Genomic DNA, 20,446 nt, shown 5'->3' with positions numbered 1-20,446 from the left:
AGGTGGGTACCTGAAATATTGGGAGGAACACTTTGTAAAATACATTATTGTCTAATCACTATACTATACACCTAAAACTAATGCAAAATAATGTTGAATGCAAACCGTAATTGAAAAGTAAAATTTAAAAAAGAAAAGTTGTCATAGACTTACCTAATTAGCATGTGCATGTTTTAGAAGTCAAAATATATACATAATTTTAAGCACACATGTAAATCATATTTAATAAATTATTAAAGATATTTACTTGTCATGTTTTGGCTAATCATGATGGATCATTTTTAAATATGTAATTTCACAATTTGTATGTAAAGCTGCAAGTACTTTGTAAAGGACTTCCAAAGCAAAGAGTATCTTACTTTATGATTTTATGAACTCAGTTTTATGGTTTATTGTTACTAATGAATACTTTGAAAGTACTAATAAGTAATGCCAGGTATATAATTCCCCTTTTTATAATGAGCATTTAAAGTTTGTATATCTTTATTCTTTTAATTAAAATTTCAGAAAAAAATTAGACTCTTAAGTAATCATCACCAAAGCTGATATTCTTTCTGCTTAGTTAGCTTATTTATTTATATATTTATTTTCTCCTTTGAAGAGACACCATCTGGATTTGGCATAACAATCTTGGCAAATAGGTGAAGCACCATTCTGATTTCACACGAAAAAAGTAAGGCTCACAGTGACTTAATGTCCCAATGCCAGTCATCAGCAGCAGCAGCTTCTCTCCTTAACTTCTGAGACATTTCCACTGGGTCTTCAGTAGCTTACAAAAAGATATCAGTAAAATTCCCGTATTCTTAACATCTTCCTCAAACAAGTTTTTAAACTTCTGGGTCTGTCTCTTGGTTCTCCCATAAGGATGGTGCTGCCTTCTCCTGATGCCCTTTGAAGCGCTGGCTGTTTCCTGCTCTGTAGGTCTTATCACCAGGACTGAAGGTGGGAGAGACGCCCTTGTTCCATAGTGCTGTTTTCAGATCATTCTCCATCTTCCTTAAAAACGTTTACATTTGATTATCAAACCATATGATCATACCTCCTGCCACTTAACTTGTTGGCCAACACCTATATTGTTTCCTTAAATTTCTTGAAGATTTTGGCTCCTTGATCACAGTAATTCTGTTACTATGCTGTCATAATTCTTAGTAATTCCAATATTAGTACAGATTATTCTAAGACCTTGGACTCTCAGTTCTCTGATTCTCTACTTCCGGTCATGTTGTACACCTCCCCCCACATCTGCACAAATGTAATTATTCTGAAGACCTAGTTGACAGCAGTTTCTGCACCTTCTTCATAATACCAATTTCGGGCGTCCCAGTCTCTACTACCTCCTCTTTCCAGCCCCCTTCCTTTAGTAACCAAACTTCAGTAATTTAAAAACCCATGTAAGACCTTAAAATCCATTGGCCTTTTCATGTTCCTCAGCCCTCTTCTTCATCAACTTAGATTCCCTGTTTCATAAATGTAATCACTACATTGCATTTACTGTCTTCAACTTACCTGTTTTTCATTTATTGTACAAGGTTGAGAAAACCTTAGTTCTACTTAAATGCAAATCTCCATCCATGAAAATAAATGAATGTGGCTAGAACAAAACCGACAAATACACTGTCTCATTTTGAATACAGATTAACTATCTTCAAGTGACCTTTATGTACTTTTCAAATCCCACGTCAAATCCACTAGCAAATCCTACTTACTTTTTATTCCAAAGATACTTTGAGAAATGCCCCACTTTTTACTGTCTCTCTTGCCTACCACTCGTCCTAATTACCATCATGTCTTAGATTATAACCCCTCAGTGCCTCCTCTGCTTTCCATTTGTCCCTCTGCAGTTTCTTCTCAATAAAGAGCCCAGAACCTTTTAAAATGTGAGTCAAATTATAACTTTTTTTTTTTAAAAAATCACAACCCTTCAGTACCTTCCCATCTCTCTTCGAGCGGCCCCCACACGCTGCACGATCCGGCTCTGCTGTTCAAGCCTCATCTCCCACTGTTTCCCTCTCTTTTCAACTAATTTCAGCCACTCTGGCCTCCTGGCTTTTCCTTGAATCTGCTAATAGTAATCTTCTTTTAAGGCCTTTGCGCTTGCAGTCTCCCCTGGAAGGCTTTCCCCCAGATTTTCTTGCTCCTTAGCCTTCTTAAGGTTTTTCGCCTACCTGTTTAAAATAGTACTGCCTCTCACGTACCCTTTATTTTTCTTCATAAAACCTATCAGTGTTTGCCATATTATATATTTTACTTGTTGGTCCTATTTTCCTTTATTAAAATGTAATCTCATTGTTATGTGTGCAGCATCCGGGACAGTGCCTGATGTTCAGCTATTTGTTAAATGAATGGATGGAAGATCAGTAAAGCAGTTATCTGGTGAAATTGTTAAGTGCATGGTTAAGCAGGATGTATGGGTTGGCCAAAAAGTTTGTTTGTTTTTTTCTATAAGATGGCTCTAGTAGTGCGTAATTGTCTTTAACTTGATTCAAAACAATTTTGTTAAGATTGTATTGTGACAGCTGTCATATCAGTGTGCTTTAAAAAAAAATTACCAAAATTGGTGAATTTTCATGTACCCGTTTTAATATTGAAGATGGAAGAAAATATGCAACATTTTCAGCATATTATGCTTTATTATTTCAAGAAAGGTAAAAACACAACTGAAATGCAAATAAGGATTTGTGCAGTGTATGGAGAAGGTGCTATGACTGATCAAACATGTCAAAAGTGGTTTGCGAAGTTTCGTGCTGGAGATTTCTCCTTGGATGATGCGCTATTAAAATATCCAAGTCAATAAAGTTATTGAAAAATGTGCCTCTTTATTCTAGGGGAGAAAACCATGTGGACTTTTTGACCAACCCAATTGTATGGTTGAAGTAAAAGAAATGACATATATACAACATCAGTGCCCTTGTCCTTCAGTTGCTTAGATGTTGGAAGGATATACCCCACATGTTAACAATAGTTGTCTTTAGTTGGTGGCATTTAAAATTTCATTGTCATGGTTGTTTTTCTGAATATTTGGGAAATGAGCATATTTTACTGTGTTTAGGACATTTTAATTCCATTTTGTAAAATTAAATATAACACCTAGGGCCCTGGCTGGTGTGGCTTAATTGGTTGGAGCGGCGTCCTATAACTGAAAGGTCGCAGGGTCCATCCCTGGTCAGGGCACATACCTAGATTGTGGGTCTGACCTCCAGTCAGGGCATGCACCATCACCCGTCTGAGTGTGTATAGGAGGCAACCAGTTGATGCTTCTCTCTCGCATCAATGTTTTTCTCTCTCCCTTCCTCTCTCTCTATAAGCAATGAGAAAATGTCCTCGGGTGAGGAATATATACATATTTTTATATCTCACCTAGAAAAATGATGTGATTCCCTTCACTGAAGGACGTAAAGGAAATCATTTTACCAATGAGAATGTTATCACATGTATGATAGGTAGGTACTGGGTAATCATTTTAAGAATGCTCTTAAAAATAAGAGAAAAAATAAAAATGGAAGAAAAGATTTTACTAGTGTCTTACTATAACTTCATTTTAAGACTTTACATTTCTGGATTATCTGTAATGAAGTGCTCTAGTAACTGAGCCCTCTTACATGTTGCCCACTAAATTCTAATACAACAGAAGAAAACTTTGAAGTTCTGTGAGGGCCTTTTAAAAAAATCTCTGCTTTCATATTTGTCAGAGTCTCAGCTGTTTAAAAAAATTTTTATGTCTTTAACGGTCTGTGATGTTCATAATACTGGTGATGACTTTTTGAGGACCTGGCTTGTATCTTTTTCATCTTTGGGTTCTTATTACCTAGCACAGTACTTGATATATAGTAGGTACTCAGTAAATGTTTGTTGAATAAATGCTTCTTCCCCCCAATTGATAAGTGACATACTAGTCTTTTATTGCTATTTTTATGAGGAAAAAACTTTTGCTTGGATAGTAAATCCCCCAATGCCATAGATAAACTTGTGTGGTAGTTTGCGAGTTGTGGGAGGGACAGAAGGAGAGAGGAAGAAAAGAAAAAAAATTGAACAATGATAGACTGTTCCATTTGAAAAGACAAATACACACACAAAATGGCAGACTTCATTTTAAAAAAATTGGACAGTGATTTCATTGGGGATTTTTCCTAGTGACATTTGTCCTTACTCTTGTTAAATTAGGAAAGTATTTTAGCTTTAATATTATGATAGCCTAGATGTATAAATGTCAGTGCTAATAGCTTAGTATTTAATCTTCTACATATTGATGCCTATGGTATCTGGACATTTTTTGGCCTGTTCCTGTAAATAAGGTCTCAGTGATGTTTAAGGAACAGCAACTTGTGGCCAGAAAAGAAAAAAGCTCCATATTATTCAAGGTAAGCAATATAAATGGGACTCAGGAATCCCTCCACTAAGTAAAAAATCTCCTAGAGAAACATCTCTTGAGCCTACAAACTAAAGACCTTCAATATAATTTTAAATAAAACCTTTTATGTAAAATGAGAGCACTTTTTAGTTGATAATCAATTGACACTATTATGTAGGCTTACTAGATTTGCAAATTCACAAGTTTTTACAAGTCAGTTGGGTCCCTTCCTCAGGAAATCAGTTTAACTTTTTTTCCCCTATATTGACTCAAAGAGCCTAGTTGTCCTTAAATCCTGTGAATATATTTGCCTTATAATTTGACGGCATTGAGTCAACACCCTTATAGGGTTTCTAGTGTTGTAAAAAGAGAAACTGTTCAATAAAAGATCACATTTGAAAAAAAAAAACTGTGCCGGATAAAACCAGTATTGGATGTGAATACTGTGCTTTGCTTTAAAGTACCTACATGTATTCAAGGAAATAAATGCTTACCTCTTACTTTAAAAATACATACTTTATGTTTGGAAAGCAGCTGAGCTATGTCTTTGTGAAATTAAACCATGGCTTTCAATAAATTAAATAAACTATGAAATATTGATATCTTTTAGTAGAAAATTAATTATGTATTTGTGTGAACATCAGTATTTATAAAAATTGCAGAACGATTCTAATTATTACAATAATCAGACTGTTCAATCAAATATGCTTGGGTAAGTGCACCTTTCTATTAATCACTATGTTTAAACTTATTATACTAAGTTTATGTATTTTTTGTGTATCATCAATGTACCCAAAGCTATGTAGATAATAAGGACAATACCTTTCATTTTTTGAGCACTTACCAGTGCGGGTCATGGTGCACTATACATGGATTAATTCTCAATTACTAGGTGTATATTTGTTAGTCTTGATTTTTAGATTTGGAGACTGAGGCATAGAGGAATTAAAGAAATTGCTCAAGATTACATAGCTAGTGTCTAGGCTGGGGGTATAATATTGGAAAGTAAATCAAACATGTTAAAATATATTGATTGACTCTAATATTAAATTTTTTTTTCTGTTTTTGTTCACCTCTCTAGTTGATTTGGAGCATATGCGAACAGTAAAACCTGAAAAACACTTACGGTTTTGCCAGGAAAATGGTTTTAGTAGCCACTTTGTCTCAGCAAAGACAGGAGACTCTGTAAGTAAAGTAGTGAATTTTGAATGTTATAAGTGAGGTTTTACTCACTTATTTTCTCATTTATTTACTAATATTCATAGGAAGTATATACTTCCATTATTTGACTTTTGCAACAAATTAATGCTTACTGAAGACATAAAGTAGATTAGATTAGATATGCTTTTTCTATTTATATTGGTTGTGTAATTAATTTAACATAATTTTGTGGTTATCTTAGAGTATTTAAAAATGTAAGAGTTTAAAAAGAATGTAAAACAGCCGCGATCTCAGCATTCAGAGATGGCCGTCCGCAACCTCGTATGATCCCTTCTGGTCTCCTTTCTCTGATCCTCACACATATTAGTGCTGCCACCAGCAGTTTGCATTTACTGAGTGCTTCCTTTGTGATAGGCACCGTCCTACTCTAATGATCTCTTTTTTAATAGATGAGTCTTAGTGAGATTCTATAATGGGGGGCTAGGTTATACAGCTAATCAGTGGTGGAGGTAGGATTTGCAAACCGAAGTAGTGACACTTCAGGGCTCACTGTATTAACCACACTAAATATTTATTTTAAAGAGTTAAGATCATAATGTAGAAATAATTTTGCTTTACTTTTTGATTTAATATACGCATCTATGGAAAATATTGCCATGTCATTTAATATTACTAAATAGATTTAATAATTCATTAAATAACTATTAAAAATTTCATTCAACGAATTCCTTATTATTAGACATATAGGTTGTTTTCAAGTTTTGACATAATAATTTAATGTAAAACTTTGTCCATATGCTTTGATGTTTTATTTCCTTTTTAAAAAAATTAAAAACTTTTCATTGAAGTGGACCTTCAGTGTTATGTTTCAGGGATACAACATAGCGGTTAGACATTTATATAACTTACAAAGCGATCCCCCTGATTATTTCCTTTATGTGGATTCCTTGAAAAGGAATTGAAACATATTGCCAAATTACCATCAGTATTGTGTGAGTGCCATACCATACCATACGCTCTTTTTTAACATTATTTATTTTCAAATATTTCTCAATTTGGTGGGCAAAAGGGGGTATTTTGCTATTTAAATTTTAAATCCTTTGATTGCTATTGGGGTTGAACATCAAAAAATTTCATTACCTATTTTCTGCCTATTATCTGTTTGTAATATGCTTTTTTTTTAAAAAAAGATTTTATTTATTTACTTTTAGAGAGAAGGAAGGGGAGGAAGGGAGGGTGGGAGAAGGAGAGGGAGAGAAACATTGATGTGTGAGAGAAACATCGATCAGTTGCCTCTCACATGCCCCCAGTTGGGGACCTGGCCCACAACCCAGACCTGTGCCCTGACTGGGAATTGAACCAGCAACTTTTTGATTCACAAGCCAGTGCTCAATCCACTGAGCCACACCAGCCAGCGTTGTAATATGCTTTTAAAAATTATTGTGACCATTTTTATATCAGGGATAACAGCCATTTGTCATAATTTTTGCCAATATTCTTCACTGCCCAGATTTTTGTTCATTAATTTTCTTGACATATTCAGCCAAAAGAAGTTTGAATTTTTCTTTGGTTTGATCCTTTCTGATATTTTGCCTGTATGATTTCCTTCATGGTTTTTATGCTCAGGATAAATATTAAATAAAATAAAGGCTGTTTAATCTTTTTTTGGGATCTGATATTTAAAATTTTGACCTGTTGGAGCGCTTTCTTCCAGGATAATACAAACATTGGCATATACCCTCATATGCCATTAAAAAATATAGCATTGATACTCCTTGATAAGTCTATCTGTAAATTGGGCTTCTACTTTCACTAATCATCCTAGGAGTCTTTAGCCATTTTAGAATTATTTTAACTTCCAGTATTTTAGCTTGTATTTAACCACTAAGTATTTTTTGTGTATTTATGTTGAACCACCACTAAAAATTCTCATTTTTTTTAAAATCTAACTTTGAAATGGTTTGGTGGAATCACTTTGCCTTCGTCACCATACTGAGTGATTTTACTTTGTCCTTCACCCCACCTCAGCCACTCAGTCCCAGGCACTGTCATTGCAAATCACTGCCGTCCTTCTGTTATCTCGTATCTTCATATCAGGCATCCTGATCATTGATGGCCATCCCCCCTTTTTGGCTCACACCTTTGAGTTCCCTAAGCCAATCAGTCTGCAACCTCAGCGGGACCTACAAGACACTGGTCCTAACACCCTTTCAGGGTCCCTAACCTCCTTTCCTGTCCTCATTTTTCACTCTTCCTAACTTAAATATCATGACCAGTGAAAATCGTTGCCATGTGTTTATCCTCCATTCCTGTTCCCCCTCTTTCACTTTATCAGATTCACTTGGCCTTAACTCTGGTTTAAGTCAGACCCCCACCTTTTTATGGCTTCACGCATGTATTTGAACATGATCAGAGAAAAACACAGGCATGATGGAGTTTTCACTTACAATTCACCATCACTTAGTAGGCCCTTAAGGTCCATTGTCTCTCCCCCTCAACTAATGACTGTCCATAGTTTCTCTCCTCTCTTGAAATCTTCAAAACTTCTTTGTCCATTTTCTCAGCTAATAACTGTGTTTCCTATTTTATAATAAATTTGAAACAGAGGACAACTGCCCTGTGCTCCTGCCACCGGATACCCTCACTGTCCTTCCCGCTCTGTATCTGTTCCCTGATACTCTCTCTTTTCTGCCCTTGCTCTGGGATGAACTGTTCATGCTCCTGGTAGGGCCAGCTTTTTGCCTAGTAATGAACAGTGTTTAGCAATTTCTTCCTTCATCATTTTTTCTCTTTACTGGATTCTATCAGCATACAAAATAGTATGACTTACCTTAAAAATACAAAAACTCTTGATTCCACATCTTTCTCTAGCTATTACCTCCTTTCCCCTGCTTTCCAGTGGAATATTTTGAAAGACTTATCTCTAGTTTTCTTCTCCAAGTTTCTCTTGAACAATTCCAGTCAGACTTTTGTCCCTAATATTTCACCTGGAGACTGTTATTTTCAAGGTCACTGATGACCCCCTTTTTACTAAATTCACTCGCCAGTTCTTAGTTCTCATCTTACCTGACTTAGTTGCAGCATGTAAAATAGTTGATTACTCTCCTCTTTAAAATGTTTTCTTCACTTAGCTTCCAGGATGCCATACCTCCTGGTGTTCCTCCTGCCTTGCTAAGTACTCTTTATCAATCCCCTAGGTAGATTTTTTATCTCTTCACCTTCTGAATTTCGGTGTGCCCCTGGGCTCCGTCTTTGTGTGTTTCTTTTTCTGAACATATTTCCTTGATGACCTCATCTAGTCTTGTTTTGACCATACTCAATATTCAGCTGCCCATCTGACACCTCCACTTAGATGTCTACTAGGTAACCCAGTTCATTTAGACCCAGAACTGAGCTTTTGCAATTTCTGCCTCAAATCTTTCACAGTCTTTGCACTTCAATAAATGGCAGTTCTTAACCAGTTGCTAAGACCAATACCATACTGAAGTCATCCTTGACTACTCTGGTTTTGTTTTTTTTTTTTCACACCCCACATCTATCTATCACCAAGTCCTATTGGCTGTACTTTCAAAATATGTCTAGAATCTGGTGATTACTTTTTACCATCTCCTCTGCTATCACTTTGTTTTAAGCCTTCATCCTCTCTTAATTAGTGTCTTCACTGGTTTCTTTTTTTTCTTTTTATCCTTACCTGAGGACACACTTATTGATTTTAGAGAGAGGGGAAGAGAGGAAGAGAGAGGGAAAGAAACATCAGTGCTAGAGAGGAACATGGATTGGTTGCCTCTTGTACACGCCCTTACATGGGACTGAACCTTCAACCTAGGTATGTGGCCTGATCAGGAATTGAACCCATGATCTTCCAGTTTATGGTACAATGCTCCAGAACGAATAAGCTGCACTGACCAGAGCTGGTTTCTTTTTTTGTACCCTGATCTTTTCTGGTGAATATGTAATACAGCTGCCAGATTGAACCTGTTAAATAAAAGTCCCATCAGGCCACCCCCCATGGCTTCCACTTCACTCAGAGTAAAAACCAAAGTCCATCTGAAGGCTACCTGATCTCACAGGATTCGTACCCCCTTGACCTCTTTGCTCATTTTCTTTTACAATCCCCCTTTTTCTCTCTATTCTACCACGCTAACTTTCCTGTTTTTCCCTAAATATTGATCATCAGTGTACCATAATACCTAGTACTTTTTGAGGTGCAAATGGCATAAGGCTTTCAGAGTATGTCCTTTTGATTAAAAATCAAAATTAAATTAATAAAATTGTGATAAATATTCAGTAAGTAATCTTGAGATAAGTAGGAATAAGAAAATGATAGTGTGCTTATGAAGCAAAGACAAGTTATACATTATAGGTAGTCTCTGGCTTGCACTTCTAGGAATCAGAGTGGGCTCAGCCTAAGCTAACTGTGTATGAAAGGCTGTTTATAGAAAAGTGTTTGTAGATTTTTGTTTACAGATAATGGAGTAAACTGCTCCTTTGCTCTAAACTGATAAAATACAATAAGGATGGCTAAACTGTTTTGCTCAAGAGATGTGGAGAATTAAGTGACTTGATGAGAACCACGAAGGTTATTAAAGGGATAGGCTAAAGCCAGATCAAAAGACCAATACAGAACCGGCAGTGAGAAGCCCAGGTATTAAAGTATTGACTAAGGCATTCTCATTTTCTTCAGCACTTATACGAGTTTGTTTTACTAGTATTTTTTTTTTAAATGTGGGAGGTGTAATTAATTGTCTTATGTTAAATCTTTCAAAATGTAAGTTTTTAGGGATAAGTGTATATGTTTAGACCAATTCACTGAATTTCATGAATTTTCAAATTATGGGTTTAATCATTTAAAAAATTATTACACTTAAAGTTTTGCTGTGTTTAACAAATAACGCTATTTTTGGAATAACCTGGCATATCATATTTTTACAATTCTTGCTGTTTATCATTGTTTAGGAAGTTCAATTTATTTGAAGGTAACTTAAGCATGCCTGTTTTAAATCATTTAAACCTATTTTTGGTATGTAGGTCTTCCTGTGTTTTCAGAAAGTTGCTGCTGAAATCCTTGGAATCAAGTTAAACAAAGCAGAAATAGAACAGTCACAGGTGATTATATTGAACTTTATATTTTAAAGAATAATTTATTTCTTAAAAGATTTTTATCCCTGAATTCTTTCACATTTATATATTCTATGTACATATCTCTAAAAATCCTAGAAATAAATTGTGTGTATGAATGAATCACTGTTTTTTGCAGAAGATGGAGGATGTTAACTTTTTGCCAAATTATGATACCCTTGAAACTTTAGTTTGTTCCTTTTGTTGGAAACGTGAGATCAATATAGTATAAATTTCATCAATGGTTAAAGAATGGGTTATGGTGCCGACCATATTGTTGTGTACTTAAGTTCTCCCAGGATCACTGTACAATATTTTAAAAATATTTCATACAAAATTGCAATTATTTTTTAAAGTATTAATTAGGGTTTTCTCCACTTGGCACCTTCCCTGTTTGCTTTGGTAAAACATTATTTTCTCAGTTTTTTAAGTCTGTATACTCTATACTCTAAAACACCCCTTGCTCTAATGATATTAATTACTGATGTGATTTTATTGTTAATTTAATAATGGTGTTGATTATTGAGGATTTCTGAGTTCTTTTACTAGTCCTAGTCAATTTTCTGAGATTAAGAAATAAACATGAATACCAAGAGTCAGGCATTTAAAAATACCACTATAATAGTATACCAATTTGCATGTTTGACAGAATTAAAGGTCAGACAGAGCAAGAGCTTGTAGTTGGAAGTTAAGCTTCAGAAGTGGTTTGCTTAGAAGCAACAAATGAATTACATTTTTCCAGAATCCCTCCCACTCCATTTCCACCCCATTTTTCCCATACTTAAATTTTTCTTTAATTCTTTTTGAGTAAGTTCAGTGTCTTATTTTTGTGGTCACTGCATGTATGTGTGTACATATGTGTTTTAAAACAATTAGGGCAATTATTTATTAAAAATTGTTATGCTGCTGTGGCTGTTGTTAGGACTGGGTTAAAATACTTCGATCTCTGGAAATCTGCTGCTTTCATTTTTCATTATTCAAAATACATTTATTTTAGCACTTAGTTATGGCCAGGAACAGTGTTAAGATATTTTGTGCCATGTAAATCGCTCCCAGACACACAAAAACTCATCACTTGTTTTTGGCCTAGGAGGTGGGACACAAGAAAGAGAAACCACAATGATTTGCTTGATTACATAGAACTTGGCAGACCAAGTGCATCATCTGCTTTTTAGTTTTTATTTCTAAATGGTATTTTGAACAGAATGTCTGGTTAATTAGAGAGTCCGTGAGTGATTATCAAATAATTATAAATGATGTATTGATCATACGTTATATTATAGGGTATAGTGGTGGGTCGGAGGATGATTTAAAGGAGTTTTAAGATCTAGTCCTTGTCTTCAATGAAGAAAATTAATATATTGGTATTATGTGCCAGGCACTGTGCTATGTCACTTAACCCCCATAGTAACTCTGTGGAGCAGGTGGCATTCCATTTTATTTCATAGGCAGGAACAGACTGTGGAGACGATAAGGAACTTTGGACCCGCTGACCTGTGGTCAGGCAGGGGTGGGCCGGGGCCTGAGCTGAGGACTGTCTGCCAGCGCTGCCTGACAGCGCTGCCCTAGACTTGCCACCCCACCCTGTTGGGGGAAGACTCACTGGGCAGTTTGGGGTGGGGGGCAGGGGTTAAGAAAATGGCCAGAAGAGAAGCTGGCATGAACAAGTTGAAAAGCTTAGGCTGTATTTTGGAAAAAGAAGAGTAGTTTGGTTAAAATAAATGACTATTTGTGTTGGAGTGTAAAAGGAATTTGAGAAAAGATTATGGAGATTTACGAATGCCAAGTTGATAAGTTTTATCTAATGTATTGACAGTGGGAAATAATTTTTGAAGCAGGGAAATAAATGGAAGCAGTTTTTAGGTAGGATTAACCTAATGGGATATTTTTGTGTGGTCGACTTGGGAAAGAGATTGAAGCAAGGAAAGCAGGTTACTGCCCTCGATGTGATAAGGACCAGAATCCGAGTGGAAGGGAAGGAATGGGTGTAAGAGACATTTCTAAGGCGAATCAGTGGGTCTTGTGGAAAGAGAGAAGTCTAAGAGAGAAGACACTGGCATCTCTCACCTCCAGGAATGGGGAAGGGCGGCCCAGCGATGGGCGGGCCTCCTGGAAGAGAGAGCACGCCGTGCCCGTGCTCTGGGGCAGCGCTCAGCTGCAGTGAGGACTCAGAGGGAGGCCATGCTTTGGGTGCTTTTGAAAGGCAAAGCTTCATGGAAGCTAGAAGTTTTATCAATATTCTCAGTTCACTCTTAGTCAGACTTAACGTCCAGGTGTGTTCTAACTGGAGAGGTACCAGATGTGCTGACTGCATAGCACTCTGCCCTCCTTGTCCATCCCGCCGTGTTTATTAGGGCCCCGCCTTGTTTATTTTGCAGGCAGGTTTAGATCCGTCTTCAGTTTGTCGATGGCATTCATCAGGTTGGCCAAAAAGTCTGTTACATTTTTTCCGTAAAATAAAAGACACATTTTTCATTTTCACCAATAGCTTTATTGATTTGGATATTTTGGGTATGTCAGCTGTCTTCTGCTCTTGGCTTCTAGTGGGTAGAGGCTGGGGTGTTGCTAAACGTCTTCCAATGCGTTGGGCAGCCCCACAGTGAGGACTTATTTGGCCAGAATGTCAATAGTACCCAGAAACTTCACAACCCACTTTTGACACATTCGATCAACCACAGCACCTTCTCCATACACTGCACAAATGTTTTTGTATTTCAGTTGCATTTTTACCTTTCTTGAAATAATAAAGCATAATATGCCAAAAATATTATGTACCTTCTTCTATCTTCAATATTAAAATGGATGCACAAAAATTCACCAATTTTGATAAGTGTTTTTTTTAATGCACGCCGATACGACAGCTGCCGCAATACAATCTAACACAGTTGTTTCGATTGAAGCGAACAACTGAAGTGCCGCTAGAGCCATCTCATGGAAAAAAACGCAACGGACTTTTTGGCCACCCCCGTTCTTTGAATCCATTCATTTGAAGATGAATTCAAGATACTAGAACCTTTCCCTGTTGGTCAGAATCCTTTATGTGGGAATCTTCAATTTCCTCTCCTGAACCTGATGAATTTGCTGCCTTTGCCAATTAAATTATTGCTTTCACAATTAACATTTCTCAGTGGAAACACTTTTGCAAATTCCTTTCTTGGAAAGGTGTTTCTAAGAATATATACTTGGCAAGCCGCATTAAGCACAGTGTTCTTTTTTAAATTGAAATACATTTGACATATAATGTGTAAATTTAAGATGCATAGCATGTTAATTTGATACATTTATGTATTGTAATGTGAATGCCATTGTAGTGATAAAAAGTACCTCTATAATGTTACATGATGCTTTCTTTTAAGTAGGTGGAATAATTACGTTCTAGGCTCTCAGCAGGTTTGATGATTATTCTCTGTTCTGTACATTATATTTCGGGGGCTTATATACTACAGATTATAAGTTTTCAACCTTAAACAGTATCTACCCTGTCCCTCCACCTCCCATCCCCTGGTAAACACCATTTTATTCTGTGTTTTACAAGTCTGTAAATTCTTTGGAGAATTTTTGAAATTCTCCCTATAAGTGATATTATATCACACTTGTCTTTCTTCGTGTGACTCACTTCACTTAACATAAGGTGCTCAAGGTCCATCCGTGTCGCAGTTGGCACAATGTCCTCCTTTCTCACGGCTGAATAGTAATTCCATTGTGTGTGTCTCCGTGTGTGTATGCCACATTTTATGTATCCGTTCCTCTATTGTTGGACGCTTGGGCTGCACCCATATATTGGCTGCTGTAAATGACACTGTGATGAACATGGTGGTACCTATATCCTTTTGAAGTAGTGTTTTCATTTTCTTTGGATACCCAGGATCGGAACTGCTGGATTATGTGGTAGTTCTATATTTAATTTTTAGAGGAACCTCCGCAGTGGTTTTTATAGTGGCTGTACCATTTTACATCCCCACCAGCAGCGCCAAGGGTTCCTCTCTCCGCACCCTCCCCAGGACCTCTCTTTTGTTCTCGCCCGGTCACTCTAACAGGTGGGAGGTGATAGCTCGTTGTGGTGATAATTTGCATTTCCCTGATGATTAGTGATGTTGAGCATCATTTTCAGGTACTTGTTGGCCATTTGGATGTCAAGAACTCAGAAAAAAAAAGATAAACAAGTTCAGATTTTATGTTTTTTGTTTATATATGCAAGACACATAGAAAACAAAACTATATGTGGGGAGGGAGAGAGAGGGAGGGACGGGGAGGGGAGGATAAAAAAAGGAAGGAAGGAGAAAAAGAAGGAGGGAGAGAATGGAGGTGGGGAGAGAAAGAGAGAGAGCTCTTGTGCCTGGTTTCTATGGGTTTTATGTCATTTAACAGATTCCGCAGGGAATGTGATATAAGGTTTTAAAGTGTTTTTATTTATTTTATAGAAAAGGAGGTAGATGGTAGACTCACCAGTCATGTGGAAATTGATGCTACAGTAATTGAATTGGTGACAAACATTTGTAATAAGGCCTTTTAGTCTTAGTTTCATTCACTGATTGTTCAAAGAGATTACTTTAGTGCTTACCTAGATCATTCTTGTTGAGGGGTCATATAAAATGAGTTACCAGCATCTCGTGCAGGTTTTGTGAGGAAGAGAAAGGGGAAGCGGGAGAACAGAAAGGGAATGCACTTTGTGAACACAGCAAACGTGTTTGGAGGGTCTGCTTTGTGCCAGGGACCACCCTAGACTCTGGGGGTGTGGAGATGACTAAGTTGAAGTCCTTGTCCTCGAGGCGCTCCCAGCGTAAATGGGGGCAGACAGATATTTAAACAATGAAGTGTACTCTCGTTTCACTTCTCACAACTCCCAATTTAGTTAATAGTTTTGTTTTCATTGTCTATCTGTTCTCTTTCCTCTGGTCCCAACCGTTCTTCTCTGATTTAGTGTAAAAGTTGGGAATAATTGTTAGTAAATGTCCTAGTTTCTCAGCTTGTTCAGATTTTTTTGTTTACAAAGTAGTCAAATCTTTAGGATAAAAAATAAACTTACTACTGCTACCCTTAGGAAGTCTGGCATTCAGCTCTTCAATAATGCATTAGGTGGTCCAAAAAGAAAATGCATAGTCTTAATATCTTACCTCTTTCCGTCTAAATTACTCTCTGGGATAATAAGGGTTAAACTGGTGTTCCCAAAGCTTCTTCCCTCCTGGAGTGTAAACTTCATTATCTACACTCCATTGACTAATTGCAGAGAACAGTGGAGTGTACTTTGTGGCTCCAAAAAGAGAAGTCGGTGTTTTATAGGTAACATTTTCTCTGAAAGCAGCAGCGAATGACTTTTAAACAAGCCGACTACTGTGAAATCACCTGCCATGCAGTTTATGGCATGGAAATTCTGTTTTGCTCCTCACAGAAAGCAAAACCTTGGTTCTGGCTTCCAGTTCAGAAACTCTGGACAAAGCTTTATGTCAAACAACGAAGGTCCCCAAGAAGGATGTTGCCTTTTTAGTTCTTCATTAATTTGAGGAAAATTAATGGTGAATACCCAAGCCATTTATGTTAGTCAATACTTTGACCAGATGTCTTGACCAGAGGTCAGTAACTTGGTTGTGTTTATAGGATGGGGTTTAAACCAACTTTTGGAGGATTAATGAGTCGCTTACTGATTATGAAAATCCCTTTTCTTTATTGTAACCCACAGTTTGTCATGAAACAATTAGGTTCAGGGAGGGCAGATAATGGTATTCAACTTTCCACTGACACGCCCCTCCCCCCAGTACCTCATGTTGCAGTTGGTAACGCTCCTATTGATAGCATCAAGCTGAGGGCCTAGTAAATCATTTCTTGTCCAGAAGTTACCACCGCTTGCTGGAGAACTAGAGCAGGGCCCACTCAAAGCCGATGTGCTGCAGCGTCCTGCTCGTTTCCTCTCAGGTTATTCAGTCTTCGTACATGTTACCGCAACCAACAGCCATACTAACGTGTCTTCCTGTGCGTGTTAATTATTAGATGCTGTTATGAAGCAGTTTTCTGAAATAAGATTTGAAATTGAAAAAAAAAAAAGGAGGGGTAGTTTCAAGTTTAAATCTTTGGAGAGCATGTTATCTCTGGCATGTGTACTTGTCATGTATAGTCTTTTCATCCTAAGGATTATAGGAAACAAAAACCTAATAAAGTAGTTTTGATTATTTAGCAAAACTCTCAGATATTTAAAAAACAGCTGTTTTGCTTAAATACTGTATGACAGTATTTTTTTTCCAATGGTAGAAAAGTGCATTTCGAACTTGTTTAATTTTACATGGACTCTGGAACCGTGGATGCTGGGGCTGTGAGGGTGGGACAGGAGCATCGACAGGCGGCCCTGAGCGTCAACAAAGAGTCCTTACTCTTTGGCAAGTAGTAAGTGCTAGTAAATGTAAAAATTGTGAATCCCACGTGGCTTCCTCCGATACATGCGTCCTCTCTCCACCTTCAAAGAAGATTAATTACTCCTCCCTCCATGTTACCACTGTGAGTCTGCTGGTGAAGCACTGATCTGGACACATATGTATGTCTCTTCCCACAGCAGCTTATAAACAGAACCTGTGCAATTTACCTGTACGTTTCCAGGGTACAGTGACTGGCACATAGTAGCTCTTCGGTGATGCTTGTTGAAGGAAATGGAATTAATACTTTTACTGCACATTAGCATAGAAAAGCAGCATAATTCTTGGTTGTTCTCTGAAATACTGTGAATTATATATATTACTTGTAGTTGTGAAATCAAAAGTAGAACTCACAACTTGTGGAAAGTTCAGTAGACATGTCTGTTTTAACAATTAAATAGAATTGTAAAGAATAATGTTTCTTGGATCTTTATTTTCTTTCCTTTTATATGTCCATATTCTGCTGTTTTCTTTTGTGACATGTTTCAATTTATGTGTATATTTCTTTTTCTACATTGGTGTTCCCTTCTGTTTTCAGTCACTGAACATACTTTCTGTTTTTTCTTCTTCGTCTCATTTGTGCTGTACGGAATTGACAGCATATTGTCAGGGCAGAAATAGTGAAGTACCCGGAAGAAGATCTTCAACGTACCAACTCTGCTCAGAGTAGACTCTGTTCCGTACAGTAGTGCAGGTATAACAGATCAGTTATTGCAGTTTTGGGGGGGAGGTGGTGAGAACTAGTGAATGCTATCTTGTTCTTTTTCCCTTATGAATAGAGAAGTTCAAATGATTATTGTACATTATTGGAATTAATATTGCATACGTCCTGTTTTAGAACTTTGAAAAATTGATCCTTTGCCAGGACACTTATGAATTAAACAAGAAATTGGGAACAAATTAAAATAACAGTTCAGTTACTTTCACACGTATTTGTCTTTATGGTTGTGTTTATTACATGTGCAGTGAAGTGGAGAAGTGAGGCAGTTATTTCATTATTCATTCCTTACCATTTTCCTGAAATAGCCTGGTAATTGAAAGAGTATTTCTAAAATTTGCCTTGAATTACCCTTCTTTGTACGCTTGTGTGTGCAGACTAAGTAAAAGCATTGAAAACAGTAAAGTATTTGTTTTAATTTAAATTATTACTTAGAGATGAATATTAGGGCATATTGCTAAATTTATCATTTAAGATAATCCTTGAATGTGGGTTAGAGGGAAGGAAGGAAGAGTTAAAAGTATCTTTTGGTTTAAATTATTTTAGAAACATGAGTATGTGGTAATTTTCTAAATTTCTCATTCTGTATTTTGTTAGTCATTAGTAAGTCAGGGATTTGGGAGGAAAGTTTTAAAAATTGGCAAAGTTTTAAATATTGGGTTGCTTAAAACATTTCTCCTTTATATGTGATTCGTCTTTAACATTTATACGTCTTCTCACTAACTCACTAATTGCTGTAAACATTCTAAAAAAAGTTATGGCTGGGGATAGTGGTTTATGGAAATATTAATAAATAATGGCATTTTTCACTTTGAAATAACAAAGTCTTGTCTATCAGTTAAACTATGTGAATGATTAATTTTAATTCCTTTGCCTTAAGTTATAACCAGGGTTTAATATTTCATATTAATTTGTTGGGTTTTTATTAGACTTGTGATCACCTCAAGCTTATGTTGTAAAATCAGGGAAGACCCAATAAAGAAATTGTTATTAGATACTTAAGAAAAAACCCAGCCCCCTTCCCTTCCAGCCCCAGTTCTGCATGTTTGTTCTGGTTGATTCTCCTAATATCAGCTCCTGCTTCATTTATGATGTCTGTCATCAGGAGTTCACCTAAGTTCAGAAAATAAAAATATACTTTAAGGAGCTCTTTCTAAATGTTCTGATGTCCTGATAATAACTCTGTTTTCTTTTATGACAGAGGGTGGTGAAGGCAGATATTGTAAACTACAACCAGGAACCTGTGTCAAGAACTGTTAACCCTCCTCGAAGCTCTATGTGTGCAGTTCAGTGAGCGCGTTTTTCTTTGGTATTGATGGTTCTGGCTGCCCTTTGCCTCCGTGTGGGCCCGAGGACCGCTAGGAGCTTGTTTTATCGGTGACCATCTCTATAGTTCAGTTAACACTTTCCTCCCGGCTCGCTTCACCATTAAGTGTTGCCTCGCAGCCACAGGCCGCCCCTTGGACTGGAAAGAATTCAACTTCGGGACCACACACTTTGAATTCAAAATGGAAAGCCCATTCTCTGGAATTAGACTGCTTCGTTGAAAAAGAATAATGTTGGTTCTCTTTAATGTCCTCACTTCTTTTTTTCCCAGATGTCAATTTTTTAAAACAAATATGGAAACTATCCAAGTCTTGATCATCAGCCAGGATTTTGCCACAGCATGTTTTTATTTTCTTATCTGAACTCACACATGGCAGAGTATGCTTGAGTACAAACATTTAAACAAGTAATATATTTTTATCTACAAATAGTAAAGAAGGCAAATCATTTGCTATCTATTGTGAGTGAAAATATATAAAGCTGTATCTAACTGAAAATGCTTGAAATAAAGCTGTAATAGAAATATATTTTTTTCATTTTTTAAAAAAGGACCTAAATTGTTTATATTGTATCTATAGCTCACAAAGTGGTATTTGATATTGTATTTTTATCACTGCATCATGGTCTTTGTGTATTGTGGAATACTCAGGTTAGATGGCTGTACAGATTTTGATTAACGCGCAGCTGACGCTCCACACGGACCTGCTCCGGCAACTGCATCCGAGTCCTCTCAGAACGAGTTCTGACTGTTGTTGGATCATTGTGGGTCAGTCTTGTACCTGATGTTCAGATGTTTTTCTCCTACAAATAAATTTATTTAATCTACTTTTTGGGGACATTTTTGTTTTAGCCATCTTCTTTTAGTTAAAGAACACAAAGTGCACTTATCTGTAACATCGGCGATTGCATGAAGTTTAATACGCAGTCATGTCGAATTGTGAGGTTATTGTGTTGTGCTGACTCAAGTCCAGACTCCATTGGCTGGCATTTCAGGGGCTGCACGGCAGGGCGTCCTCCCTCTTTTTCTTCTTTCCTGTCACTCCTCGGTGCACGCTCTGCCTCTGTGCAGAGGCCCACCCCTGCCTGCTGTTCGCTGCTCCACCTTCCGGTCTTTCTGCACAGGCCCCTCTACCTGGAGCTCCTCCCTCGTCTCCGGACGTCGCCAGCCAGCCTTTGGCCATCGCGATGGCAAGGGCTCTGCCTTGGTCACGGTCGTGCCGTGTTTTTGTGCTGAGGCACAGTGCCTAGCCTGGTGGGTGCTTTGTATGTGCTACATCGGAACAGGAATGAATGCTGCCCTTCCAGAAAGTCTCCTCATCTCCATGGCCGGAGGTGCCACACGAGTACCTCTGGGATGGCCATTGCCCCTTCTTG

At 37.2% G+C, this 20,446-nt stretch overlaps 1 protein-coding gene across 1 annotated transcript in view; it reads left to right on the top strand.

The window, feature by feature from the left end:
- The window catches only part of RAB28 (RAB28, member RAS oncogene family), a 77,581-nt gene extending 57,714 nt beyond the window's left edge, over positions 1 to 19,867 (top strand). The window contains exons 5-7 of the mRNA XM_054581942.1: positions 5,430 to 5,533; positions 10,538 to 10,615; positions 18,948 to 19,867. Of these exons, the coding sequence (XP_054437917.1) occupies positions 5,430 to 5,533; positions 10,538 to 10,615; positions 18,948 to 19,040 (275 nt within the window). The 3' untranslated portion in view covers positions 19,041 to 19,867. The remainder of the gene's footprint in view (positions 1 to 5,429; positions 5,534 to 10,537; positions 10,616 to 18,947) is intronic.
- The last annotated feature ends 579 nt before the right edge of the window (positions 19,868 to 20,446 follow it).

The sequence above is a fragment of the Pteronotus mesoamericanus genome, unplaced genomic scaffold, assembly GCF_021234165.1.
Source record: "Pteronotus mesoamericanus isolate MK-2021 breed Mesoamerican mustached bat unplaced genomic scaffold, CSHL_Meso_final contig_68, whole genome shotgun sequence".
NCBI lineage: Eukaryota > Metazoa > Chordata > Mammalia > Chiroptera > Mormoopidae > Pteronotus > Pteronotus mesoamericanus.
Note: the sequence above shows the minus strand (reverse complement) of the source record. Positions and strands in the feature narration are given on the sequence as shown.